The 27244-nt window shown below is 36.7% G+C and overlaps 1 protein-coding gene and 1 non-coding gene across 3 annotated transcripts in view; both read left to right on the plus strand.

The window, feature by feature from the left end:
- Window positions 1-27244, plus strand: part of NEIL2 (nei like DNA glycosylase 2) — a 41489-nt gene that overhangs the window by 7451 nt on the left and 6794 nt on the right. For both annotated transcript variants that reach the window (XM_077152976.1, XM_077152975.1), the window contains one exon: window positions 13896-14242. In XM_077152976.1, coding sequence (XP_077009091.1) covers window positions 13896-14242 — 347 coding nt within the window. The remainder of the gene's footprint in view (window positions 1-13895; window positions 14243-27244) is intronic.
- LOC143678428 (U6 spliceosomal RNA) lies at window positions 20416-20522 on the plus strand. The gene has a single exon (XR_013173238.1). It is a non-coding gene; the product is annotated as a U6 spliceosomal RNA (small nuclear RNA).

Consider the following 27244-nt stretch of genomic DNA (forward strand, 5'->3'; position numbering starts at 1 on the left):
AGTTTTTGTATGAACATGTGTTTTCTACTACTTTGGGATAGAATTGATTGGTCATATGGTAGCACTACATTTAAACTTAAACCCTGCAATACTGACATTCCTTTGTTCTTCCTCATGCAAAAACATTTTTTTAATTTGTACATTTAATCACTATCATTGTACACTCTAGGCATTCCTAAATTGTACCATGTCAGTCTTTATCACCTACCTTTCCTTCTGGCTTCAGATGTGCCCTCAGCCTTTCTCCCTCTATCATTCTCACATTTGGCGTCATACAGTGTACTTACATTATTATGCTACAATCAGGTAGTATTGTGCTATCCATTTCTGAATTTTTACAGTCAGTCCTGTTGCATAGTCTGTATCCCTTCAGCACTAATTACCCAATCTCTACCCTGTATCTTTCTCCTGATAACCTGTGTTCTTAACTTCAATTCTTCAAGTTCATTCATTAATGTTAATTCATATCAGTGAGACCATATAGTATTTGTCCTTTTGTTTCTGGCTAATTTCACTTAGCATAGTGTCTTCAAGATCCAGTCATGTTGTTACATGCTTCATGACTTTATTCTGTCTTACAGCTGTGTAATAATCCATCATATGAATATACCACAGCTTGTTTAACCACTTATCTGTTGATGGACATTTGGGCTGTTTCGTCTCTTGACAGTTGTAAACAATGCTGCTATAAACACTGGTGTGCACATGTTCATTTGTGTCCTTGCTCTCATGTCTTCTGAATAGACACCTAGTAATGGGATTGCTGGATCATATGGCAATTCTATACTTAGCTTCCTGAGGAACCACCGAAATGTTTTCCACAATGGTTGTACCATATTACTTTCCCAACAACAGTGGTAAGTGTGTCTCTTTCTCCACATCCTCTCCAGCACTTATTGTTTTCTGGTTTGTTGAAAATGGCCATTCAGGTGAGTGTGAGTTGATATCTCATTGTGGTTTTGATTTGCATTTCTCTAATAGCCAGTGAAGTTGAGGATCTTTTCATGTGCCTTTTAGCTATTTTTATTTCCTCTTCTGAGAACTGTCTCTTCATGTCTTTTGCCCATTTTTAATTGGGTTGTTTGTCTTTTTGTTATTGAGTGGAAGAATATCTTTATATATTCTGGAAACTAAACCCTTATCTGATATGTGGTTCCCAAATACTGTCTCCCATTGCTTAGGCTGCCTTTTTTCTTTCTTTTTATTTATTTATTTATTTATTTTTAAATTTTAATTCATTAAAAAAAATTTTTAAATACAAAGAAACACCAAATAAACACAAACATTCCCATTTTGATCATTCCATTCTACATATATAATCAGTAATTCACAATATCATCACATAGTTGCGTATTCATCATCATGATCATTTCCCAGAACATTTGCATCAATTCAGAAAAAGAAAAAGACAACAGAAAAAGACATAAGATGAAAACAGAAAAACAAAAAAATTATACATTCCATACCCCTTACCCTTCCCTTTCATTGATCACTAGCATTTCAAACTAAATTTATTTTAACATTTGTTCCCCTATTATCTATTTTTATTCCATATGTTCTACTCATCTGTTAACAAGTTAGATGAAAGGAGCATCAGACACAAGGTTTTCACAACCACACAGTCACATTGTGAAAGCTATATCATTATTCAGTCATCATCAAGAAACATGGCTACTGGAATCCAGCTCTACATTTTCAGGCAGTTCCCTCCAGCCTCTCCATTACATCTTGAATAACAAGGTGATTTCTACTTAATGCGTGAGAATAACCTCCAGGATAACCTCTCAACTCTGTTTGGAATCTCTCAGCCATTGCCACTTTGTCTCATTTCGCTTTTCCCCCTTTTGATCGAGAAGGTTTTCTCAATCCCTTGATACTGAGTCTCAGCTCATTCTAGGATTTCTGTCCCATGTTGCCTGGAAGGTTGCCTGGGAGTCATGTCCCACGTAGACAGGGGGAGGGTGGTGAGTTTGCTTGTTGTGTTGGCTGGAGAGAGAGGCCACATCTGAGCAACAAAAGAGGTTCTCTTGGGGGTGACTCTTAGGCCTAATTTTAAGTAAGCTTGACCTGTCCTTTGTGGGGTTAAGTTTCGTATGAACAAACCCCAAGACTGGGGACTCAGCCTATAGCTTTGGTTGTCCACACTGCTTGTGAGAATATCAAGAATTCAACTTGGGGAAGTTGAATTTCTCCCTGTTCTCACCATTCCCCGAAGGGGACTTTGCAAATACTTTTCTGCTCACTGATCAAAACACTCTGGGATTCATTGGGGCATCACTCTGGATAAACTAACAAAATCTCATGTCCTACCCAAGGTTCCATGAACTTATGGTGTTCAACCAAGCTATCTACATAAGTTATATTAGGAAATGCACTAGTCAAAATATAAATTTTGTACCAAATAAACATTTTTTGCATTAGTCTCACACATAAGTTGGAATTTTGAAATATTAATTACCATCTCTTTTCAGCACCCTGCAGTAATGACATTCCTTTGTTCTTCCTCATACAAAAACATTTTTTTTTTAATTTGTACATTTAGTCACTATCATTATACACTCTAGGCATTCCTAGATTATACCATGTCAATCTTTATCATCTCTCTTTCTTTCTGATTTCATTTATGCCCCCAGCTCTCCTCCCTCTATCATTCTTACATTCAGCTTCATTTAGTGTTTTAACATAATTGTATTACAGTTAGGTAGTATTGTGCATTCCATTTCTGAGTTTTTATATTCAGTCCTGTTGCACAATCTGTGTCCCTTTAGCTCCAATTACCGAATATCTTACCCTATTTCTATTTCTTGATGGTCTCTGTTACCAATGAAATATTCCAAGTTTATTCACATATGTCAGTTCACATTAGGGAGACAATACAGAATTTGTCCTTTTGTTTTTGGCTAATCTCACTCAGCATAATGTCCTTAAGGTCCATGCATGTTGTTACATGCTTCATAACTTTATTCTGTTTTACAGCTGCATAATATTCCATCGTATGTATATATCACAGTTCGTTTAGCCATTTGTCTGTTGATGGACATTTTGGCTGTTTCCATCTATTTGCAATTGTAAATAATGCTGCTATAGACATTGGTGGCCAAATGTCCATTTGTGTCCTTGCCCTCATGTCCTTTAACTAGATACCTAGAAATATATCACTATGACCCGGTATTGCCAGGTCATATGGCAATTCTACATTTAGCTTTTTGAGGAACCACCAATCTGCCTTCCACAACAGTTGCACCATTTGACATTCCCACCAACAGTGGATAAGTGTGCCTCTTTCTCCACATCCTCTCCAGCACTTGTCATTTTCTGTTTTATTGATAATGGCCATTCTGGTGGGTGTGAGATGATATCTCATTGTGGTTTTGTTTTGCATTTCTCTAATGGTCAGGGACATTGAGCATCTCTTCATGTGCCTTTTGGTCATGTGTATTTCCTCTTCTGAGAAGTGTCTGTTCAAGTCTTTTCCCATTTTGTAATTGGATTGGCTGTCTTTTTGTTGTTGAGTTGAACAATCTCTTTATAAATTCTGTATACCAGGCCTTTATCCGATATGTTATGTTGTTTCCGAATGTTGTCTCCCATTGTGTAGGCTGTCTTTTTACTTTCTTGATGAAGTTCTTTGATGCACAAAAGTGTTTAATTTTGAGGAGCTCCCATTTCTTTCTTTCTTTCTTCAGTGCTCTTGCTTTAGGTGTAAGGTCCATAAAACCGCCTCCAATTATAAGATTCATAAGATATCTCCCTACATTTTCCTCTAACTGTTTTATGGTCTTAGACCTAATGTTTAGATCTTTGATCCATTTTGAGTTAATTTTTGTATAGGGTGTGAGATATGGGTCCTCTTTCATTCTTTTTCATATGGATATCCAGTTCTCTAGGCACCATTTATTGAAGAGACTGTTCTGTCCCAAATGAGTTGGCTTGACTGCCTTATCAAAGATCAAATGTCTATAGATGAGAGGGTCTATATCTGAGCACTCTATTCGATTCCATTGGTCAATATATCTATCTTTATGCCAGTACCATGCTGTTTTGACCACTGTGGCTTCATAATATACTTTAAAGTCAGGCAGCGTGAGACCTCCAGCTTCGTTTTTTTTCCTCAAGATACTTTTAGCAATTCGGGGCACCCTGCCCTTCCAGATAATTTTTTTTTTTTTTTTATTATTTTTGTATTCTATTTATTTATCTTTATTTATTATTATTATCATTTTTTGCATGGGCAGGCACCAGGAATTGAACCCGGGTCTCTGGCACAGCAGGCTAGAACTCTGCCACTGAGCCACGGAGGCCTGCCCCCTTCCAGATAATTTTGCTTATTGGTTTTTCTATTTCTGAAAAGTAAGTTGTTGGGATTTTGATTGGTTGAATCTGTAAATCAATTTAGGTAGAATTGACATCTTAACTATATTTAGTCTTCCAATCCATGAACATGGTATGCCCTTCCATCTATTTAGGTCTTCTGTGATTTCTTTTAACAGTTTCTTGTAGCTTTCTTTGTATAGGTTTTTTGTCTCTTTAGTTAAATTTATTCCTAAGTATTTTATTCTTTTAGTTGCAATTGTAAATGGAATTCGTTTCTTGATTTCTCCCTCAGCTTGTTCATTACTAGTGTATAGAAACACTACAGATTTTTGAATGTTGATCTTCTAACCTGCCACTTTGCTGTACTCGTTTATTAGCTCTAGTAATTTTGCTGTGGATTTTTCAGGGTTTTCAACACATAGTATCATATCATCTGCAAACAATGATAGTTTTACTTCTTCCTGTCCAATTTTGATGCCCTGTATTTCTTTTTCTTATCTAATTGTTCTGGCTAGAACTTCCAGCATGATGTTGAATAACAGTGGTGATAGTGGACATCCTTGTCTTGTTCCTGATCTTAGGGGGAAAGTTTTCAGTTTTTCCCCATTGAGGATGATATTAGCTGTGGGTTTTTCATATATTCCCTTATCATTTTAAGGAAGTTTCCTTGTATTCCTATCCTTTGAAGTGTTTTCAACGGGAAAGGATGTTGAATCTTGTCAAATGCCTTCTCTGCATCAATTGAGATGATCATGTGATTTTTCTGCTTTGATTTGTTGATATGGTGTATTACATTAACTGATTTTCTTATGTTGAACCATCCTTGCATACCTGGGATGAATCCTACTTGGTCATGATGTATAATTCTTTCACTGTGTTGCTGGATTCGATTTGCTAGAATTTTGTTGAGGATTTTTGCATGTATATTCATTAGAGAGATTGGTCTGTAGTTTTCTTTTTTTGTAATATCTTTGCCTGGTTTTGGTATGAGGGTGATGTTGGCTTCATAGAATGAATTAGGTAGCTTTCCCACCACTTCAATTTTTTTGAAGAGTTTGAGCAGGATTGGTACTAATTCTTTCTGGAATGTTTGGTAGAATTCACATGTGAAGCCATCTGGTCCTGGACTTTTCTTTTTGGGAAGCTTTTTTTTTTTTTTTTTTTACATGGGCAGGCACCGGGAATCGAACCTGGGTCCTCAGGCATGGCAGGCAAGCACTCTTACCTGCTGAGCCACCGTGGCCCGCCCTTTTTGGGAAGCTTTTTAGTGACTGATTCAATTTATTTACTTGTGATTGGTTTGTTGAGGTCATCTATTTCTTCTTGAGTCAAAGTTGGTTGTTCATGCCTTCTAGGAACTTGTTCATTTTATCTACATTGTTGTATTTATTAGCATAAAGTTGTTCATAGTATCCTATTATTACCTCCTTTATTTCTGTGAGGTCAGTGGTTATCTCCTCTTCCATTTCTGATCTTATTAATTTGCGTCTCTCTCTTCTTCTTTTTGTCACTCTTGCTAAGGGCCCATCAATCTTATTGATTTTCTCATAGAACCAACTTCTGGTCTTATTGATTTTCTCTATTGTTTTCATGTTCTCAATTTCATTTATTTCTGCTCTAATCTTTGTTATTTCTTTCCTTTTGCTTGCTTTGGAATTAGTTTGCTGTTCTTTCTCCAGTTCTTCCAAGTGGACAGTTAATTCCTGAATTTTTGCCCTTTCTTCTTTTTTGATATAGGCATTTAGGGCAATAAATTTCCCTCTTAGCACTGCCTTTGCTGCATCCCATCAGTTTTTATATGTTGTGTTTTCATTTTCATTTGCCTCGAGATATTTACTGATTTCTCTTGTAATTTCTTCCTTGGCCCACTGGTTGTTTAAGAGTGTGTTGTTGAGCCTCCACGTATTTGTGAATTTTCTGGCACTCTGCCTATTATTGATTTCCAACTTCATTCCTTTATGATCTGAGAAAGTGTTTTGTATGATTTCAATCTTTATTTTTTATTTTTTTTACGTGTGCAGGCACCGGAAATTGAACCTGGGTCCTCGGGCGTGGCAGGGAAGCTTTCTTACCTGCTGAGCCACCGTGGCCCACCCCTGATTTCAATCTTTTTAAATTTGTTGAGAAATTGCTTTGTGACCCTGCATATGGTCTATCTTTGAGAATGATCCATGAGCACTTGATAAAAAGGTGTATCCTGCTATTGTGGGGTGTAATGTCCTATAAATGTCTGTTAAGTCTAGCTCATTTATTGTAATATTCAAATTCTCTGTTTCTTTATTGATCCTCTGTCTAGATGTTCTGTCCATTGATGAGAGTGGGGAATTGAAGTCTCCAACTATTGTGGTAGATGTGTCTATTTCCCTTTTTGGTGTTTGCAGTGTTTGCCTCACGTATTTTGGGGCATTTTGGTTCGGTGCATAAATATTTATGATTGTTATGTCTTCTTGTTGAATTGTTCCTTTTATTAGTACATAGTATCCTTCTTTGTCTCTTTTAACTGTTTTACATTTGAAGTCTAATTTGTAGGATATTAGTATAGCTACTCCTGTCTTTTCTGGTTGTTATTTGCATGAAATATCTTTTCCCAACCTTTCACTTTCAACCTATGTTTATCTTTGGGTCTAAGATGTGTTTCCTGTAGACAGCATATAGAAGGATCCTGTTTTTTTAATCCATTCTGCCAGTCTATGTCTTTTGATTGGGGAGTTCAGTCTATTACCATTTAGTGTTATTACTGTTTGGGTAGTACTTTCCTCTACCATTTTGTCTTTTGTATTTTATATGTCATATCTAATTTTCCTTCTTTCTACACTCTTCTCCACACCTCTCTCTTCTGTCTTTTCGTATCTGTCTCTAGTGCTCCCTTTAGTATTTCTTGCAGAGCTGGTCTCTTGGTCACAAATTCTCTCAGTGACTTTTTGTCTGAGAATGTTTTAATTTCTCCCTCATTTTTGAAGGATAATTTTTCTGGGTATAGAAGTCTTGGTTGGCAGTTTTTCTCTTTTAGTAATTTAAATATATCATCCCACTGTCTTCTCACCTCCATGGTTTCTGCTGAGAAATCTACACAAAGTCTTATTGGGTTTCCCTTGTATGTGATGGATTGCTTTTCTCTTGCTGCTTTCAAGATCCTCTCTTTCTCTTTGACCTCTGACATTCTGACTAGTAAGTGTCTTGGAGAACGTCTATTTGGATCTATTCTCTTTGGGGTGCGCTGCACTTCTTGGATCTGTAATTTTAGGTCTTTTATAAGAGTTGGGAAATTTTCAGTGATAATTTCTTCCATTAGTTTTTCTCCTCCTTTTCCCTTCTCTTCTCCTTCCGGGACACCCACAACATGTATATTTGTGCGTTTCATATTATCATTCAGTTCCCTGAGTCCCTGCTCATATTTTTCCATTGTATTCCCTATAGTTTCTGTTTCTTTTTGGATTTCAGATGTTCCATCCTCAAGTTCACTAATCCTAACCTCTGTCTCTTGAAATCTACCATTGTAGGTTTCCATTGTTTTTTTTCATCTCTTCTACTGTATCTTTCATTCCCATAAGTTCTGTGATTTGTTTTTTCAGACTTTCCATTTCTTCTTTTTGTTCATTCTTTGCCTTCTTCATGTCCTCCCTCAATGCATTGATTTGGTTTTTGATGAGGTTTTCCATTTCTGTTTGTATATTCTGAATTAGTTGTTTCAGCTCCTGTATCTCATTTGAACTATTGGTTTGTTCCTTTGACTGGGCCATATCTGCAATTTTCCTGGTGTGATTTGTTATTTTTTGCTGGTGTCTAGACATTTAATTACCTTAATTAGTTTATTCTGGAGATTGCTTTCACTTATCTTACCTAGGATTTTCTTGCTAGATGAGTTTGTTGTCTATCTGTTCTTTGACCTTCAGTTCAGCTTTTTCTGGGCGTCTAGCTTAAGTTTTGTTTAACAGAGGGTAATTTTTCAGTTCTTGTTTTCTTGTTTCTTTTCCTGCTTGTAAGTTGCCTTTTCCCTCCCCACCCTTAGGAGGGTCTACATAGGTATTACAGACTCCAGCCGGGTTTTCCCGGACTAAACTGGCCTCCTATCATGGGGAAGGAGTAACCTGTGTCAGTTTTCCCTGAGGGTGAGACCCAGCAGGTTGAAAGACTTTCCTGTGAAGTCTCTGGACTCTGTTTTTCTTCTCCTGCCCAGTGTGTGGCGCTTGTCTGTCTGCGGGTCCCACCAGAAAACGATGTTGTGGCTCCTTTAACTTTGGAAGGCTCTCCCTGCTGGGGGCGTGGTGGAGACAGAGGAGAGGTTGTAGGCTGGTTTTAATGGTTTCAAATTGCCAAGCCCTGGGGTCTGAATTCCTTGAGAGAGGGTTTCCACCTAAGTTGGGCTTCACCCTCCCCTGGGGAAGGCACACGTGGGAGATAGCCCTGAAAGCAGTTTGTTTCTGCCTGTTCCTGGGGCAGTTGCAGCCTGAGTAGTCCCACCGCTGAATCCAGAGGCAGCCAAGCCTCCGTAGAAACAGCCACAAAAACCTGTTTTGTCCCCTTTCCTCTTTTTCGGTTAGCCCAATAAGCGACCTCCGCCTTGACCAGTTTCGCCTGAGCTGGGGGCCTATTTTTAGTAGTCAGAATTTGTTTATTAATGCCACAATTGGTGTTTGGTTGGACTCAGTCCCTGCTACTGTTAGAGTCTCTTTCCTTTCCCTCTGGGAAGCCGCCTGTGGGGGAGGGGTGCTGGGCGCCGGCCACGGCGGCTTGGGGAACTCACATTTCCGGAGACTCGCAGCTGGTCCAGATGGTCCAGACTGGGGTACGCTGTGTGTCCGGTCACTATCGTGGCTCCGGGAGCTGTTCTGTACTGTTTCTGGTTATTTCGTAGTTGTTCTGGAGGACGAACTAAAACGCGCTCATTGCTAAGCCGCCATCTTGGCCCCTCAGATATGAGTCCGCTTTCATTCTTTTTCATATGCATATCCAGTTCTCTAGGCACCATTTATTGAAGAGACTGTTCTGTCCCAGGTGAGTTGGCTTGACTGCCTTATCAAAAATCAGTTGTCCATAGATGAGAGGATCTAATCTGAACACTCTATTCGATTCCATTGGTCAATATATCTATCTTTATGCCAGTACTATGCTGTTTTGACCACTGTAGCTTCATAATATGGCTTAAAGTCAGGTTGCGTGAGATCTCCGACTTCATTTTTTTTTCTCAGGATATTTTTAGCTATTTGGGGCACCCTGCCCTTCCACATAAATTTGGTTGTTGGTTTTTCTTTTCTGAAAAGTAAGTTTTTGGAATTTTAATTGGTATTGAATTGAATCTGTAAATCAATTTAGGTAGAATTGACATCTTAACTATATTTAGTCTTCCAATCCATGAACATGGTATGCCCTTCCATTCATTTAGGTCTTCTGTGATTTCTTTTAAGAATTTCTTGTAGTTTTCTTAGTATAGGTATTTTGTCTCTTTTAGTTAAATTTATTCCTAAATATTTTATTCTTTTGGTTGCAATTGTAAATGGAATTCGTTTCTTGATTTCCCCCTCAGATTGTTCATTACTAGTGTATAGAAATGCTACAGATTTTTGAGTGTTGATCTTGTAACCTCCACTTTGCTGTATTCATTTATCAGCTCTAGCAGTCTTGCTGTGGATTTTTTGGGGTTTTCGACATATAGTATCATATCATCTGCAAACAGAGTTTTACTTCTTCCTTTCCGATTTTGATACCTTGTAATTCTTTTTCTTGTCTAATTGCTCTGGCTAGAACTTCCAACACAATATTGAATAACAGTGGTGACAGTGGACATCCTTGTCTTGTTTCTGATATTAGGGGGAAAGCTTTCAGTCTTTCCCCATTGAAGATGATGTTAGCTGTGGGTTTTCATATATTCCTTTTATTATGTTGAGGAAGTTCCCTTCTATTTCTATCCTTTGAAGTGTTTTCATCAATAAAGGATGTTGAATTTTGTCAAATGCCTTTTCTGCTTCAATCGAGATAGTCATGTGGTTTTTCTGCTTTGATTTGTTGATATGGTGTATTCATTAATTGATTTTCTTATGTCAAACCATCCTTGCATATCTGGAATAAATCCCAGTTGATCATGGTGTATAATTCTTTTAATATGCTGCTGGGTTTAATTTGCAAGGATTTTGTTGAGGATTTTTGCATCTATATTCATTAAAGAGATTGGTCCGTAATTTTCTTTTCTTGTAGTATCTTTGTCTGCCTTCGGTTTGAGGGTGATGTTGACTTCATGGAATGAGTTACGTAGTGTTCCCGACTCTTCAGTTTTTTTGAAGCGTTTGATCAGGATTGGTACTAATTCTTTCTTGAATGTTTGGTGGAATTCACGTTGAAGCCATCTGGTCCTGCACTTTTCTTTTTTGGGAGCTTGTTGATGACTGAGTCATTCTCTTTACTTGTGATTGCTTTGTTGAGATTTTCTGTTTCTTCTTGAGTCAGTGTTAGTTGTTTATGCCTTTCAACGAAGTTGTCCATTTCATCTATGGTGTCTAGTTTATTAGCATATGGTTGCTTATAGTATCCTCTCATTACCACCTTTATTTCTGTGGGGTCAGTGGTTATGTCTCCTCTTCCATTTCTGATTTTGTTTATTTGCATCCTCTCTCTTTTTCTGTTTGTCAACCTTCAAACACCAATGATTTTTGTGTATTGATCTTGTACTGTGTCACTTTGCTACATTCATTTGCTAGATTTAGTAGCCTTCTTGTAGATTATTTGGGATTTTCTCTATATAGGATCATGTCATCTTCAAATAAGGATAGTTTACTTCTTCCTTCCCAATTTGGATGCCTTCTATTTCTTTTTCTTGCCTATTTGCTCTGGGTAGTGCTTCAACATAATATTGAATAGCAGTGATGAAAGCAGGCATCTCATCTTGTTCCTGATCATAGGGGTAAGCTTTTAGCCTTTCACCATTAAGTATGACATTAGCTGCAGATTTTTCCTACATTCCCTTTATCATGCTGAGGAAGTTCCCTTCTATCCCAAGATTTTTTTCTTTAGTATTTTATCAGTAAAAGGTACCAGATTTTAAGTGCCTTTTGTGACTATTGAGATGATTTTGTGTTTATTTTTAAGCAGTTTTATTGAGATATATTCACACACTGAAGTGCACATCACTGTATATCATGGAGTTGTATATTCATCACTACAGTCAATTTTAGAACTTTTTCAGCATTTCAAAAAGAAAAACCCCATACCCCTTATACCCCATTATTATTGACACTTAGGATTAGTGTGGTACCTTTGTTACAATTGATGAAAGAATATTAAAATACTATTGTTAATTGTAGTCCATATCATTTTCTTCCTTTTGCTCATTTTGGGTTTAGTTTGCTCTTCTTTTTCTAGTTCCTTTAGTGTCAAGGTTAATCTAATGACTTGAGATTTTTCTTTTTTTTAATATAAGCATTTAGAGTTATAAATATCCTTCTCAGCACTGCCTTTACTGCATCCATAAATTTTGGTTTGTTGTCATTTTTTATTTTGTTCATTTTAAGGTATTTCCTAATTTTTCCCCGAGTACTGGTTGCTTAGGAGTGTATTATTTTAGAGTGGAGTGGTCGTTCTGGAGGTTTTCTTATGCATTATATAGATATCCCTTTTCAGTTTTTGGTGTATTGGAGTAGCTTGAAGGAAATACCTGAACCATTAAAGTATTTCTTCCTTTAAATCTGTTTATGGTTGCTTGATCTGTTTGGGGGCTCTACTGCTAGGTGCACATATGTTTGTAATTGTTATATCCTTTTGATATAATATATGTTGTATCAATATATATTGTTATTCTGTTTCTCTTGTAACAGTTTTTGACTAAAGGCCCTTTTTGTCTGATATTAATATGACTACCCCTGCTCTGCTTCGGCTACTAATAGCATATCATATTTTTTCCATCCTTTTACTTTTAACCTTGACTTAAAATGGGTTTCTTGTAAATAGCATATAGTTGGGTCCTGCTTTTTTATCAATGAAAGGTATTAGATTTGCCTTTTCTGTGACAATGGAGAAAATCATGCCAATCTCTACTTTTTGATTGGAGAGTTTAGTCCGTTTACATGTGAAGTAGCTACTGATAATACAGGACTTACTTTAGTTCTATAGGTTTTTGTAAGTCTTATAATTTTTTGTCCCTCACTTCTTCTATTAGAAGTCTATTTTTGTATTTAACTTGCCTTTTGTAGTAAATCCTTTAGAGTTTCTTCTCATTTCCTTCTGTGCATATTTTCCAATATTTTCTTTGTTATTATTATGGGATTTAAATTTAACATCCTAAATTTATAACAGTCTTGTTTGATTGGATACCAATTTAACTTCATTATCATACCCAAACTATGTTCTTATATGCCTCTGTTCCTCTACCATTTTGTAATTCTTGTTACAAGGTACATATTTAAACATTGTAAGTCCAAATCCATGACTTTTGTGCATTTGCATTTTAGATCTTGTAAGAAGAAAAAGTGGGTTTACAAACCAAAAGTACAATGGTTTTGGCATTTATATTTACCCATGTTGCATGAAGAAATAAAAATCTACATTAGGTTAATGGCATGGGTAAATAAAAATGCCGATACCATTGTATTTTCTAATAGGTGGCATGAAATAGTCTGTGCTCAGATTTGCAGATAAATTATTCTGGAATCATAGAAAATAACACCCTGTTTTGGTGAAAGAATTTCAAAAACTATTACAGCTTGTTATTTTTGTAACAATTGACAAATTGTAGATAATTTCAGAAGAACTGTAATCTTTTAAGTATGTACTTTTGGCGGTCAAAAAGTACTACTGGCATTTTCAGTATTAGTACAGTGTTTTAGTTTTACCTATTTGAAAGACTACCTGACTTTCAGGTCTGCAGAATAGACTCATCCTGGAATCAGGCAATACCCAAGCTATATAGCAGATCTTAGCAATATGAAATTAAATACAAAACAGCTAAAAAGTTATTTTATATATATTTTCCATTTTTATTTTACTGAAATCACTTTTGGGAAGAGGTGATTTCTTTTCCTTATACATGTTACAGCAGTGGTTTGATTCAATTTTTTTGCCAATATTCCATTTTTTATTGATCTCTTTTATTGTGAGTTTGCTGCAACCATTATTTCTGTCAAGTCCAATTTGCAGGGGAGTGGTGAGTGGTGCTAAACTTTACCATGTGATGTCTTTAGCTGTCATCACTTTTTTGTGGGTGTGTTTGTTGATTTTCTAGCAAAGAAAACTTTATTATGAGTTGACTAGAAGAATGGCAATTGGCATTTATTTCTTGGATAACCTATGAAAAAAAGGGAGCCGTTAGCTTCAGGTATTATAGGATGGCTCTTCTCTCTAGAATGGACCTAGTTAGTTGTTTATATAATTCTTCCACTGGCTTCCTGTCACTTGGAAAACCATGTTCTAACCTGCCCATACAACTGGAACAAAAAGCAAAAAGCAGGGGCAAAATACTCAATTTGATGCATTGTGGGAAAGCTTCATGGGAGAGGCAAGAAGGGGAAATCTGCATTAGGCTTAATGTCTGGGTAAACGTCTAGTCTGTCTTTCTTGGTCTGTAAAGATTAGACTGATGTTCATTGTATTTCTAGGTCCATGGAAAGAAATTATTCCTTAGATTTGATCCAGATGAAGAATCGGGGCCCTCTGGAAACAACCCTTTATCAGAGCCTCTACAAAAAGGAGCAAGGAAGGAAGAGTCGAGGGCCCAAACATGGACCTTGGAGCCCACTGGACAGAAAATATCCAACCAATCCTTAAAGTCCACAGAGCTTGTTGAAGGAGAGAGTTCTGAGTTTTCGGGAGGAGCTATCGCTGCAGAAAATACTGAGAGGTGGCTACAGGTCAGCTTTGGTTTGTTTGGCAGCATTTGGATGAACGAGTTCTCCAGAGCCAAGAAAGCGAACAAGAGGGGTGACTGGAGGGACCCTGTTCCAAGGTAATGGCCTGGTTGAGTGGGCAGCAAGGCTGTGAGGGTCGGGGTTGTTGAAGGTCTTAGTAGTTGACATTAGTTAAGCGTTCACCTTGGAGGGGGTTGGGGCTAGGCTGTCGAATACACTCAGATGGGTATCAACCCTGCTATTGACGAGCCTGCTGCCTAGGAGAAAACATGCCCATAAATAAAGTGTGATCTGTATCGCAAGAGAGGAATGAAAAAATCCTGTGTTGGCCTAGAGAAGTGGAGAACTTTTCCAACAAAGGCAAAATTTGAGAGTGCAAAGGCTTCAAAGAACCCATTATGTCCTGACTAGAGGTGCACTTTGAATTTAGGGACAGAATTTTTCCAGTTTTTCATTTATTAATGTTGGGCATAAAATGCTTAGCTATATTTAGGATTATTGCCTTAGTGTAGATTCCCAGAAGAATAATTTCTAGCCAAGGAGAGTACTATTCTTAAGACTGAACATTTGTATTGCCTTTAAAAAGTGCTAGCTTAGCTGATTTTTCACTAGGTTTTGAGTTGTCTACTTTCTATTACTTTGCAAGTGTTTTTGGATATTATGTCTTTTAATCTTTGTCATATTTGTTGCCAGTATTTTTTCAAATCTGTCTTATGCCTTTTGACTTCATGATGCCCTTTGCCATACAGGAGTTTTAATTTTTATGTAGTCTTCATGCAGACTTTTAAGTTTCTCCTCTTACCGAAGAAGGCCCCTTCTACCCAGTCACACAAATACTTTTCTGTTTTCTAATATGTTATAAATTTATGTTTTTTATTTTAGAACTATAGTCTTTATGGTATACAGTAGGGGTAACAGGATGCTTTGGGCTGTAAAAATAGCTCAGAGTGGCTTAAACAGTGAAGAGATTTTTTGGCACTTATAGTTGAAAGGAGAGGGAGAGTAGACTTGGAGTTGACTCAATTCCAAGGTTCTGGCTTTTTTGTGTGATTCTCCTGGCTCTGCACTTTCCCGGACACTGGATCAGCAGCAAGATGGTTACTGCCATTCAGCCTTGTATCCATGCGAGAAATGAATCAGAGAAAAAGAGAGGACCACTTCTGAAAGTTCAGATGCGCAAGGAAGAGCTTTTTCAGAAACCCGTAGCAAAGCTTTCATTGCCTTCAGTTGGGTCCTTGCTATTTCCCGAATTACTCGCTAACTGGGAGAATTGCCATGCCCTTAGACTAAACAGGCTTCTAGTTTTTAAATTTATTCTCGTGGAATTAACACATTTCATTCCCTTTTTTTCTCTTTTATTTTCATTATCTTTTTAAACTCTTCTTGCCAAGTAGGTCTCCTTTATTATCCTTAATAATTTATATTTTGCTTTCTTCCCTTTTCCCCTTTAATAGACTCGCCAGAGTTTTTATCCATTGTTGGTATTTTTTTTAGAAAAAAAATATTTTCTTTATTAAATAAGACCACCCTTTAAAAATTTTTTTTAAATAGCCATTATCTATTACTTTATTTACTTATTTTTATTGATAAAACAACGTACAAGCACATACATTCTTAACATACAAACATCCCATACATGGTGTACAATCAGTAGCTCACAATATCATCACATAGTTCTATATTCATCACCATGATCATGTTTTAGAACGTTTGCATCACTTCGGAAAAATAAATAAAAAGAAAAAAGAAAAAGACTCATACATACCATATACCCCTTACCCCTTCCTCTCATTGACCACTAGTATTTCCATCTACCCAATACATATATTTTTTCAATTTTAACATTGTTCCCCCTATTATTTATTTATTTTTAATTCATATGTTTTACTCATCTGTCTATACTGTAGATAAAAGGAGCATCAGGCACAAGGTTTTCACATATTATTGGTGTTTGAGAAATTAATTTTATGTACTCTTTTTATAAAGAAGAATACTTACTAATTATTAAATCTTTCAGTGTTTTGGTGTCATCTTTTTTTTTTTCTCATTTAAAAATTATATTGGCTTATGGTCATTAACTGAATGGCCTGTACATTTTCTACTTTTGGCATCTATTAAAATTTGCTTATATTTTATATATAAATGAAAGTTGTATATTCATTAAGTGTTAAACATTTCTGTAAATGTTAAGTACAGGTTTTTACTTTGATAATAAAATTCTATCTTTGCTTATTTTTGCCTACTTTTTAGATCAAACTCAAGAAGAGGTATTATTAAAGCCCCCCCTGCCTCAGTGTAGTTGTGGTTTTATAACGTTTCTCCTTGTATTTGTGTTTTTGTTTTATGTGTTTTGTTGCCTTACTGCCCAGTACTTAAAGGTTCATTACTCTCATAGGCCTTTTGTAGATTGCATCTTCCTTATCAAACAGTACAGTAACCTTCTTTGCCTTTAGTCTTGAATTGCTTTCATTCTAATTTCCCTCAAGGTATTTCCTAATTTCCCTGATGATTTCCTCTTTAGTCCATTGTTTGTTTAAGAATACGTTGTTTGATTTCTGCGTACTTGTGAATTGCCTCTTTCTCCCTCTGGTACTGATGATTATCGCTTCATTCCATTGTAGTCCAAGAACATACATGATGTGATTTCAGAATTTTTGAATTTATTGAGATTTGTTTGTGACCTAAGAGAGAGTCTATCTTGAGAATGATCCATGTACACTGGAGAAGAATGGGTATTCTGTTGTTATTGGGTGAAGTGTTCTATATATGTTTATTAGGTCTGTTTAGCATAGAGTATCATTCAAGTCTTGTATTTCCTTATTGATCAGATGTCTAAATGTCTCTGCATTATTGAAAGTGGTATATTAAAGTCTCCTACAATTATTGTAGAACTGTCCATTTCTCCCTTTCAGTCTTTGCTTCATATATTTTGGAGCTCTGCTGTTAGGTACATATATATTTATAATTGTTACATCTTCTTGTGGAATTGGCCCCTTCATCAGTATATAATGACTGACTTTATCCCTTCAAACTATGTTTCATTTAAAGTCTATTTTATCTGATACTCGTATAGTTACCCCAGCTCTCTTTTGCTTACTACTTGCATACCATGTTTTTTTCTTTCACTTTCAACCTGCTTATATCTTTAAATTTAAGGTAAGTCTTTTGTAGAAAGCATATAGTTGGGTCATTCTGCCAATCTGTGCCTTTTGATTGGAGAATTTAATTCATTTATATTTTAAGTCACTACGGACAATGCACGACTTTCTTCTGCCATTTTGCTGTTTAGACTTTGTGAGTCTTCTACTTTTTTGTCCCTCAGTTCTTCCTTTAATGCCTGCTTTCATATTTATTTGCTCTTTTGTATTGTACCATATTGAGTGCCTTCTTATTTCTGTCAGGATATATTTCTTCATAAATTTTCCTTGTGGTTACTAGGGGGTTAAAACTTAGCATCCTAAATTTATAACAATCATATTTGCTGTGATAGCACCTTGACTTCAATATCATACAGATCCACCCTTCCATCCATCATCTTTTTTTATACTTATTACAAATGATACCTTTATACTTTTGTGTCAGTTTGTAAAAGCTGCCTGATGCAATACACCAGAAACAGAATGGCCTTTAAAAGAGGAATGTATTAAGTTGCAAGTTTGCAGTTTTAAGGCCATGAAAATGACCAAACTAAGGCATTCAGGGAAAAATACTTTGATTCAAGAAAGGCCAGTGGGTCCAGAACACCTTTGTCAGCTGGAAAGCCCCATGGTGACATCTCCTAGCTTTCTCTTCTCATTCCATAAGGCTTCTCTGGGGGTATTTCCTTTCTGCATCTCCGAAGGGTCTCTGACTGTGTGGGATCCATTGGCTCTTTCCAAAATGGTTTCCTCTTGAATGAGTGGAGACATCTCTCCATGTAAACCGTCTAATCAAAAGTCACCACCCACAAAAAAAAAAAAAAAGTTACCATCCATATTTGGATGGGCCACATCTCCATGAAAATAATAATAAAAATCTCACCCAGCAATATTGAATGAGGATTAAAGGACATGGCTTTTCTGGGGTTTACAATAGCTTCACATCAGCACATCATTGTGTGTTGAAAATACAGATTTATTGTTACTTTTTTTTTTTTAATTTTTATTAGAGAAATTGTGAGTTTACAGAATCCTGCATAAAATACAGGATTCCCATATACTACCCTATTATTAACACCTTACATTGGTGTGGTACATTCGTTATCATTGGTGAAAGAACATTTTTATAATTGTACTATGAATTATAAGTCCATGGTTAACTTAGGGCTCAGTGTATTGTGAAGTTGCATGGACTTTTTTAAAAAATATTTTTATTAATAAAACAACATACAAACACTCAAACACTCTTAACATACAAACATTGCATACATGGTGTACAATCAGTGGCTCACAATATTATCACATAGTTGTGTATTCATCACCATGATCATTTTCTTGAATATTTGTATCACTCCAGAAAAAGAAAGAAAAAAGAAAAAACTCATATATACCATACCCCTCTCCACTCCCTCTCATTGACCACTAGTATTTCCATCTACCCAATTTATTTTAACCTTTCTTCCCTCTATTATTTCTTTATTTTTTATCCATATTTTTTTACAATCATCTTCAAGAAACAAGGCTATTGGAACACAGCTCTACAGTTTGAGGTACTTCCCTCCAGCCACTCTAATACACCATAAACTAAAAAAGGATACCTATGTAATGCGTAAGAATAACCTCCAGGATAACCTCTCCACACTGTTTGGAATCTCTTAGCCAACTGACACTTTATTTTGTCTCATTTCTCTCGTCCACCTTCTGGTCAAGAAGGTTTTCTCAATCCCTTGATGCCAGGTCCTATCTCATCCCAGGATTTCTGTCCCAGATTGCCAGGGAGGTTTACACCCCTGGGAGTCATGTCTCACATAGAGGGGGAGGGCAATGAGTTCACTTGCTGTGTTGGCTTAGAGAGAGAGGCCACATCTCAGCGGCAAAAGAAATTCTCTGCGGTGACTCTTAGGCTAATTTTAAGTAGGCTAAGACTGTCTTTTGCAGGAATAAGTTTCATAGGGGCGACCCCCAAGATTAAGGGCTTGGCCTGTTGATTTGGTTGTCCCCACTGCTTGCTAGAATATCAAATTCTCCAAATGAGGAAGTTGAATATTGCCCTTTTCTCCCTATTCCCCCAAGGGGACTTTGCAAATACTTTATTCACTGTAAATCTCTCTGGTATTTGTTGGGTCATCACACTAGCCTGGACAAACCAATAGAATCTCATGCACTTTTCAAGGTTCCCTGTACTTCTGGTATTAACTAAACTGAACATACAAGTTAAATTAGGACATGCACCACCCAAAATGTAAATTTTGCACCAAATAGACACCTCTCCCTTAAGTGTCACACAGAAGTTGAAGTTTTAAGATATGGATGATATTATCCTTTACCCTGTCTTCTGATATACCTTAGTCCTATGCAGATCAGCCTCATTCATATCTCTACTCGATGTCTAATCTTTTTTTCAACTTTTTAAACCGTTCCTGTATGGAGTACTACCGACTTTCGTAGCTTCAGGGCTCTGACTCTGAGTCTCACTCAGGTGTCATATAAATACCCGATGTTTCTGGGAAAGACAAGGTTATATACAAACAGCTCAGTATCTCAGAATTTAGAATCAACAATTACACCTCCTGAATAAATGTGACTGCTGTAAGAGCTTATAATGTAGGCCCCTGTTTTCTTATAAGTATTTTCTAAATGAGACCATACAATATTTGCTTTTTTGTTTCTGGCTTATTTTGCCTCACCAAATGTCCCACAGTTCCATTCACAGTGTTGCATGCTTCACAACTTCTTTTTGTAGCAGCACCTCAGTTGTTTCTTAAATGCTTTTCTTGTGTCAAACTGCTTTTGCCTGGAGTGCAGACTCTGGGAGGAGGTGGGGCATGTTTCCCAACTCCTGTTTCCATCCAGAACAGGGCCAGGGATCCAGAATGGGAGTGTCAGCTGGCTCCAAACAGCCCTAGAGGGGGATGGGGGGGAGGGGCCAGGAAGGGCTCCTGGAGCTTCTTACACGGCTCCCCAAAGCTGTGATTTCTTCACTTGCCTAGCAAATGCAGCCTTTTGCAGCTCTGAGAAGGGCTAACATCTTTAAGCCTCTTCCCCTGCCTTTATCTGAGGTGGGCTGGAACAGTGTCCATCCTCATAGTGGAGCTCCCAGCAACCTGAAGCTCCTAATCAAAAGCCATGATAAGGTGCTCACCCTGGCAGCACATATGCTAACATTGAAACTATACAGAGAAGATTAGTATAGTCCCTGCTTAAGGATGACATGTAAATTCATGAAGCATTCCATATTTTTAGGATACAAACTCATTGAAAGTGAAAGGATGGAAAAAGATGCTCCATGCAAGCTGTGACAAAAAGATAGCAAAAGTAACTATGCTAATATCAGACAAAATAGATTTTAAATATAAAAATGTCATAAGTGACAAGGAAGGACACTGCATATTAATAAAAGGGATAATTCACCAAGAAGAAATAATCATAAATGCTTATGCTCCCAATCAAGAAGCTCCAAAGTATGTGAGGCGAACATTGGCAAAACTGAAGGGAGCAATAGATGTTTTAACAATATTAGTAGGAAATTTCAATATATCACTCTCCTCTATAGATAGAATAGCCAGACAGAGGATCAGTGAGGAAACTGAAAACCTAAACCATGTGATGAATGAATTAGACCTAACATATATAGATCATTACACCCTGAAACACCAGGATATACATTCTTCTCCAGAGCTCATGGCATCGTCTCCAGGATAGGTCTAATGCTGGGGCATAAAACAGGTCTTAATGAATTTTAAAAGATTGAAATTATTCAAAGCACTTTCTCTGACCACAGAGGAATGAAGCTGGAAATCACTAACCATAAAGAACCAGAACTTTCACAAATATATGGAGATTAAATAACATACTCCTAAACAGTCAGTGGGTCAAAGAAAAAATTGCAAGAGAAATCAGTAAATATCTGGAAACAAATGAAAATGAGAATACAACATATGACAACTTCTAGGATGTAGCAAAGGCAGTGCTGAGAAGGAATTTTATTGCCCTAAATGCCTATATTAAAAAAGAAGAAATGGAATCAACAATTCTATCCTGACCAAAAGGGGGAAAAGAAGTATAACTAATAAGTATCAGTGGCAGAGAGAGCTCAAATAGAGTTGAGAGTACACTCTGGAGGTGGCTCTTATGCAAGCTTCAGTTAGACGTTGCTACCTATCATAATCTGCCAACCCCCAACAGGACCATTCCAGTCAGTCATAAATAATACCTAAAGCAAAATATATAAGATTCCACAAGGGTTCCATGCACTAGAGTAACTTTCCAGAAATCTACAACTTCCAGATGGGTCCCTGGACCAGATAAGTCCTGAAACTTAGAGGGCTCAGCCTCTCCAGGACATCAGATAGTCCCATCTCCCTACCCCATATTATTGACAGATCCTTCCAACATGAAAAACTTAGAATGGCCATAACCCGAACACCCCTAAAGAGAGGGATAGAAAGATCAAAGGTGATGGTGGAGTTATACAGAGAAGACAGAATTTAACAAATGAATATGATTGCTGAATCATTAAAGTGGTATCTCTTTTAGTCACCAGTATCTTAGAGCAGCTAGAAGTAAAGACCTAAAATTGTGGAATTATAACCCATGTCAAACTCTGAAATCTTTTCTACAACTAATTGTTGTGCTGTGCTTTGAAATTTATTGCTTTTTTGTATATATATTATTTTTCACAAAAAAGAAAAAAAAGTTGATTGTGATGATAAAAAAAAAATTTATTCTTTCTAGTCTCCTATATTCTGGAGCAGCTAGAAGGAAAAATCTGAGAGGATCTTATAATAGCCCGTGATAAACTCTGGAATCTGTCCTGTTTCTACTTGTTGAAGAGTGCTTTGAAAACTATTGCCTTTTTCTTTCTTTGCTTTGCATATGTGTTATATTATACAATACAAAAGTTAAAAAAAAAAGAAGAAAGAGCAAAAGCTGAGGATTTAACTGCTCACCTGGAGGAACTAGAGAAAGAACAGCAAACTAAGCCCAAAGCAAATAGAAGAAGAGAAGTAACAAAGATTAAAGTGAAAATAAATGAATTGGAGAACAACAACAACAACAAAAAAAAAAACAGAAAGAATCAATAAAACCGAAAGTTCGTTCTCTGAGAAAAGCAATAAAATTGATAGACCCCTGGCTAGTCTGATAAGGAAAAAAAAGAAAGAGGATACAAATAAACAGAATTAGAAATGAGAGGGGGATTGTCGCTATGGACCCTAAGGAAATAAAAAAAGTCATAAGTGGATACTATGAAAAACTATATGCCAACAAACTAGACAACTTAGATAAAATGGAGAAATTCCCAGAAACACATAAACTATACTGACTCGAGAAGAAATAGATCTCAACAACCCAATCACAAGTAAAGAGATTCAGTCATCAAAAATTGTCCTACAAAGAAAAGCCCAGGGCTGGATGACTTCACAGGGGAATTTTCCCTAATATTCCAAAAAGAACCAACACCAGTCCTACTCAAACTCTTCTGAAAAATTGATGTAAAAGGAACACTACCTAACTTATTTTATGAAGTGAACATCACTCTAATACCAAAACTGGATACTGATGCTACAAGAAAGGAAGACTACAGACCAACCATCTAATGAATATAATGCAGAAATTCTCATGAAAAATCTTGCAAATCAAATCCAACGATACAGTAAAAGAATTATACACCACGACCAAGTGGGGTTTATACCAGACATAAAAGGGTGGTTCTAGGTTCAATTCCCAGTGCCTGCCCATGCAAAAAAAAAAAAAAAAAAAAAAGAGGGTGGTTCAACACAAGAAGAGCCGTCAATGTAATTTAACAAATTGAAAGGAGAAAATCACATGATTATCTCAATTGATGCTGAAAAAGCATTTGATAAAATTTAGCATCCTTTTCTGATAGAAACACTTCAAAAGATGGGAACCAAAGGAAACTTCCTCAGTATGATAAAGGGTATTATATTAGTTTGCACACTGCTGGAATGTGATACACTAAAACTGAAACAGCTTTTAAAAGGGGGAATTTACAACTTTACAGTTCTAAGCCTATAAAAATGTCCAAACTAAAGCATCCAGGGAATGATATATTAATTGAAGAAAGGCCAATGGGTCTGGAACACCTTTGTAAGCTGGGAAGTCACATGGCTGGCATCTGCTGGTTCCTTGTTCCTGAGCTCCACTGCTTTCAGCCTCTGTTCCTGAGGGTGTTCCTCACTCTTCTTCTCCAGGGCTGGCTTTCATCTCTTGGCTTCCCTTGCTGTCTCCAGATTCTTGCTTGCTTAACATCTCATAGCGGTGGCTGGGCTCCAATCTTCTCCAAACGTCCATGTCTCTGTTCTCCAAGTGTCAGCATCTGTGTCAGCTTTCCTCTGAAGTTTCTGTCAGGTCTGTAATTTCTGAAGTTTCTCCAAAATGTTTCCCCCTTTAAAGACTCTAGTAAATTAATCAAGCCCCACCTGCAATGGGCAGTATCACATCTCCATCTAATCAAAAGTTCACACCCACAGTTGGGCTTGTTGCAGTATCGTGGAGATAATCTAATCAACAGTTTCCAACCTTTGGTATTGAATTAGGATGAAAAGAAATGGCTGCCCCCATAAGATTGAGTCAGAATTAAAACATGGCTTTTCTGGGGTATATAATACTTTCAGACTGGTACAGGCATATATGAAAAACCCACAGCCAGCATATCATACAACAGTGACAGGCTGCAAGCATTCCCCCTAAAATCAGGAATGAGCCAAGGATGCCCACTGTCAGCACTTTTATTCAACATTATGCTACAAATTCTAGCTAGTGCAATCAGGCAAAAAAAAAAAAAAAAAAAAGAAAAGGCATCTAAATCACAAAGGAAGTAATAAAACTTTCATTATTTGCAGATGGCATGATCCTGTACTTGGAAAATCCTGAGAAAGCTATGACAAAGCTACTTGCGCTAATAAACAAATTCAGCGAAGTGGTGGATACAAGATAAATGTGCAAAAATCATTAATGTTTCTATGCACAAGTAAGGACTTGAGGAGATAATTAAGGAAAAGAGTACATTCAAAATAGCAACTACAAGAATCAAGTATTTAGGAATAAACTTAACCAGGAATGTAAAGGATCTGTACACAGAAAACTATAAAACATTGCTAAAAGAAATAAAAGATGACCTAAAATAAGTGGAACAACATTCCAGGCTCATGGATATGAAGGTTAAATGTCATTAATATGTAATTCTACCCACATTGACCTACGGATTCAATGCAGTACCAGTCAAAATTCCAACAGCATACTTTGAAGACTTGGAAAAGCTAGTTATCAAATTTATTTGGGAAGGAAAGAAACCTCAAAGGGCCAAAAATAGTCTACAAAAGAAGAATGAAGTAGGGGAACTAGCACTTCCTGATTTTAAAGCTTATTATAAAGCCACAGTGCTCAAAACGACATGGTACTGGCACAAAGATAGAAATATTGACCAATGGAACTGAATTGAGAGTACAAAAATAGACTACCATATCTATGGTCAGTTGATCTTCAACAAGATCCCCACATCTACTGAAGCAGAACAGAATAATCTTCTTAATACATGTGCCTGGCAGAATTAAGGGTTTGTATAGAGCCATGTATCACACCAGTTAACAAATATAAATAAATTTTTGCATAAACCACTTTAAAGGTTTGAATCTTGTACAGAGTCAATAATAGAGAGTTATAGGGGGAAACCTTTTGCATGCTATGGCCTGTATTTAACAGGAATACATCACCAATACCACAACAATACTAGGGATAAATAACTGGGGATTGGGGGAACAAGAGTTAAGGGAGTTTTGGATTTTCTCTTTGGTGAGGTCATGTTTATCTGTTATTTTTCTCTTTGGAGCAATGAAAAGTGTCTAAAATTGGGAGTAATGATTCAGCAACTAAGTGAGAATACTGTGAGACATGGATTGTTTATTTTGGACATTATCCATGATGCCTAATGGATGGAGGTAGCCAAAGGGTACAAGGAATGAGAAGCAGGAGGATGAATTGTGGTATGTACATGTGATGGAATATTGTACAGCTACAGAAAGGAATGAATTCGTGAGGCAGACTTCAAAGTCTTTGAAAGGCTTCAAGGTGAATGAACTTTAGGGCCATTATGTTGTACAAAATAAGCAAGAAACCAAAGAACAAATATTGTATGGTCTCTTTTAGAAAATACTTGTGAGAAAAGTGGGGCCTAAATTGTAAGCTCTTATTGCAGTAACATTTATGCCTGAGCTTTAAGTGTTATTTCTAGATCCTGAGATGCTGTGCTATATTTGTATAACCTGGTATCTCCCAGGAACTTTGTGTACCTGTGTAATAGCTGAGACTCAGAGTGTTGGAGTTTTGCAGCTCTGAAAGTCAGCATTGTTACATACAAAACTGCTAAAGAAACCGAAGGAGAGATCAGTCTTCAATTAGAGATAAGAATGAAGCTGTTCAGGACTAAGGTAAATCAGAATACAGGAGTAAGGATGACATTGTCAGTATTTTAGAACTTCAAATACTGTATAAGGTTTATTTTGTTTAAAATGTGAAGTTTCTGTAGCACACAAATCTAACTCAACCTGTCTGAAAAGTTCATTTAAACAACCCAAACACCCAGAATGGGAATGAGGGTTTGTAATTTTGTATAGCTTAATGTAATACCTGGATACATCCTAGAGTGTGTTGGGGAGATAATTGGAAAGTATAAGCAAAGTCCCTCGATAGACTGGAGAAAAAATATGGAATTATTAAACTTTCCCACCTGGGAAACCCTGATAGTCTCTCAGACACTAAGAACTCCCAAGTTAATAGGCCAAGCCCTTGATGTTGAAGCTTGCTCTTATGAAACTTATTTCTGTAGTGGAGAAGATAAGCCTACCTATAATTATGCCTAAGAACTGCTTCTGGAGAACATCTTTTGTTGCTCAGATGTGGTCTCTCTCTAAGCCCAATTCTTTTCTTTTCACGTTTTTAAATTGTGAAATATAACATACATACAAAAAAGCAATAAATATCCAAGTACATTTTTAAAAAGTCGTATAGTATATATTCTCCAATCCACAATGGAATGAAGCTAGAAATCAATGGCAGAGGGAGAAATGGAAAATTCACAAATATGTGGAAATTAAACAACCTCCCAAACAACCAATTGGTCAAAGATGAAATTACAAGAGGAATTAGGAAATATCTTTTTTTTTTTACTTTTTTATTGTAAAATATAGCATATACACAAAAAAGCAATAAATCCCCAAGTATATTTTAAATAGTTACATAACATATTTTAAAGTTTGGTGTGGGTTACAGTTCCATGATTTTTCTTTTTTTCTTCTAGCTACTCCAAGATACTGGAGACCAAATGAAATATCAATATAATGATTCAGCAGTCATACTTATTTGTTAAAGCCTATCTGATCTGTTATACTTCTCCTCTTTTTTTGTGTGTGAAAATAACACATATACAAAAAAGCAATGCATTTCCAAGTACAAGTACATTGCAACAAGTAGTTGTAGAACAGATTTCAGAATTTGGTATGGGTTACAATTCCACAATTTTAGGTTTTTACTTCTAGTTGATCTAAGGTACTGGAGGCTAGAAAAAATATCAGTGTAATGATTCAGCACTCATACTCATTTGTTAAACCCTACTGTGCTGGTTAATACCCCAAATATTTTGTACCCCAGGAAAGACATGTCCTTTAATCCTCATACAGTATTGCTGGGTGGATTTCTTTTTATTGTTTCCATGGAGAAACGACCCATCCAATTGTGGGTAGTAATTTTTGATTAGATGGTTTCCATAGAGATGTGTCTCCACCATTCAAGGGGGGAATGTTTACTGGAGCCCTGTGAGAGGGAACCATTTTGAAAGAAGCTTTAGAGCCACGAAAGCTACCAGAACCGACAGAGCCAACAGATCGAACAGAGCCCCAGGGAAGCCGTTGCTAGCAGACATCGCCATGTGCCTTTCCAGCTGAGAGA

Source organism: Tamandua tetradactyla, chromosome 3 (genome assembly GCF_023851605.1).
Source record: "Tamandua tetradactyla isolate mTamTet1 chromosome 3, mTamTet1.pri, whole genome shotgun sequence".
In the NCBI taxonomy this organism is placed as follows: domain Eukaryota; kingdom Metazoa; phylum Chordata; class Mammalia; order Pilosa; family Myrmecophagidae; genus Tamandua; species Tamandua tetradactyla.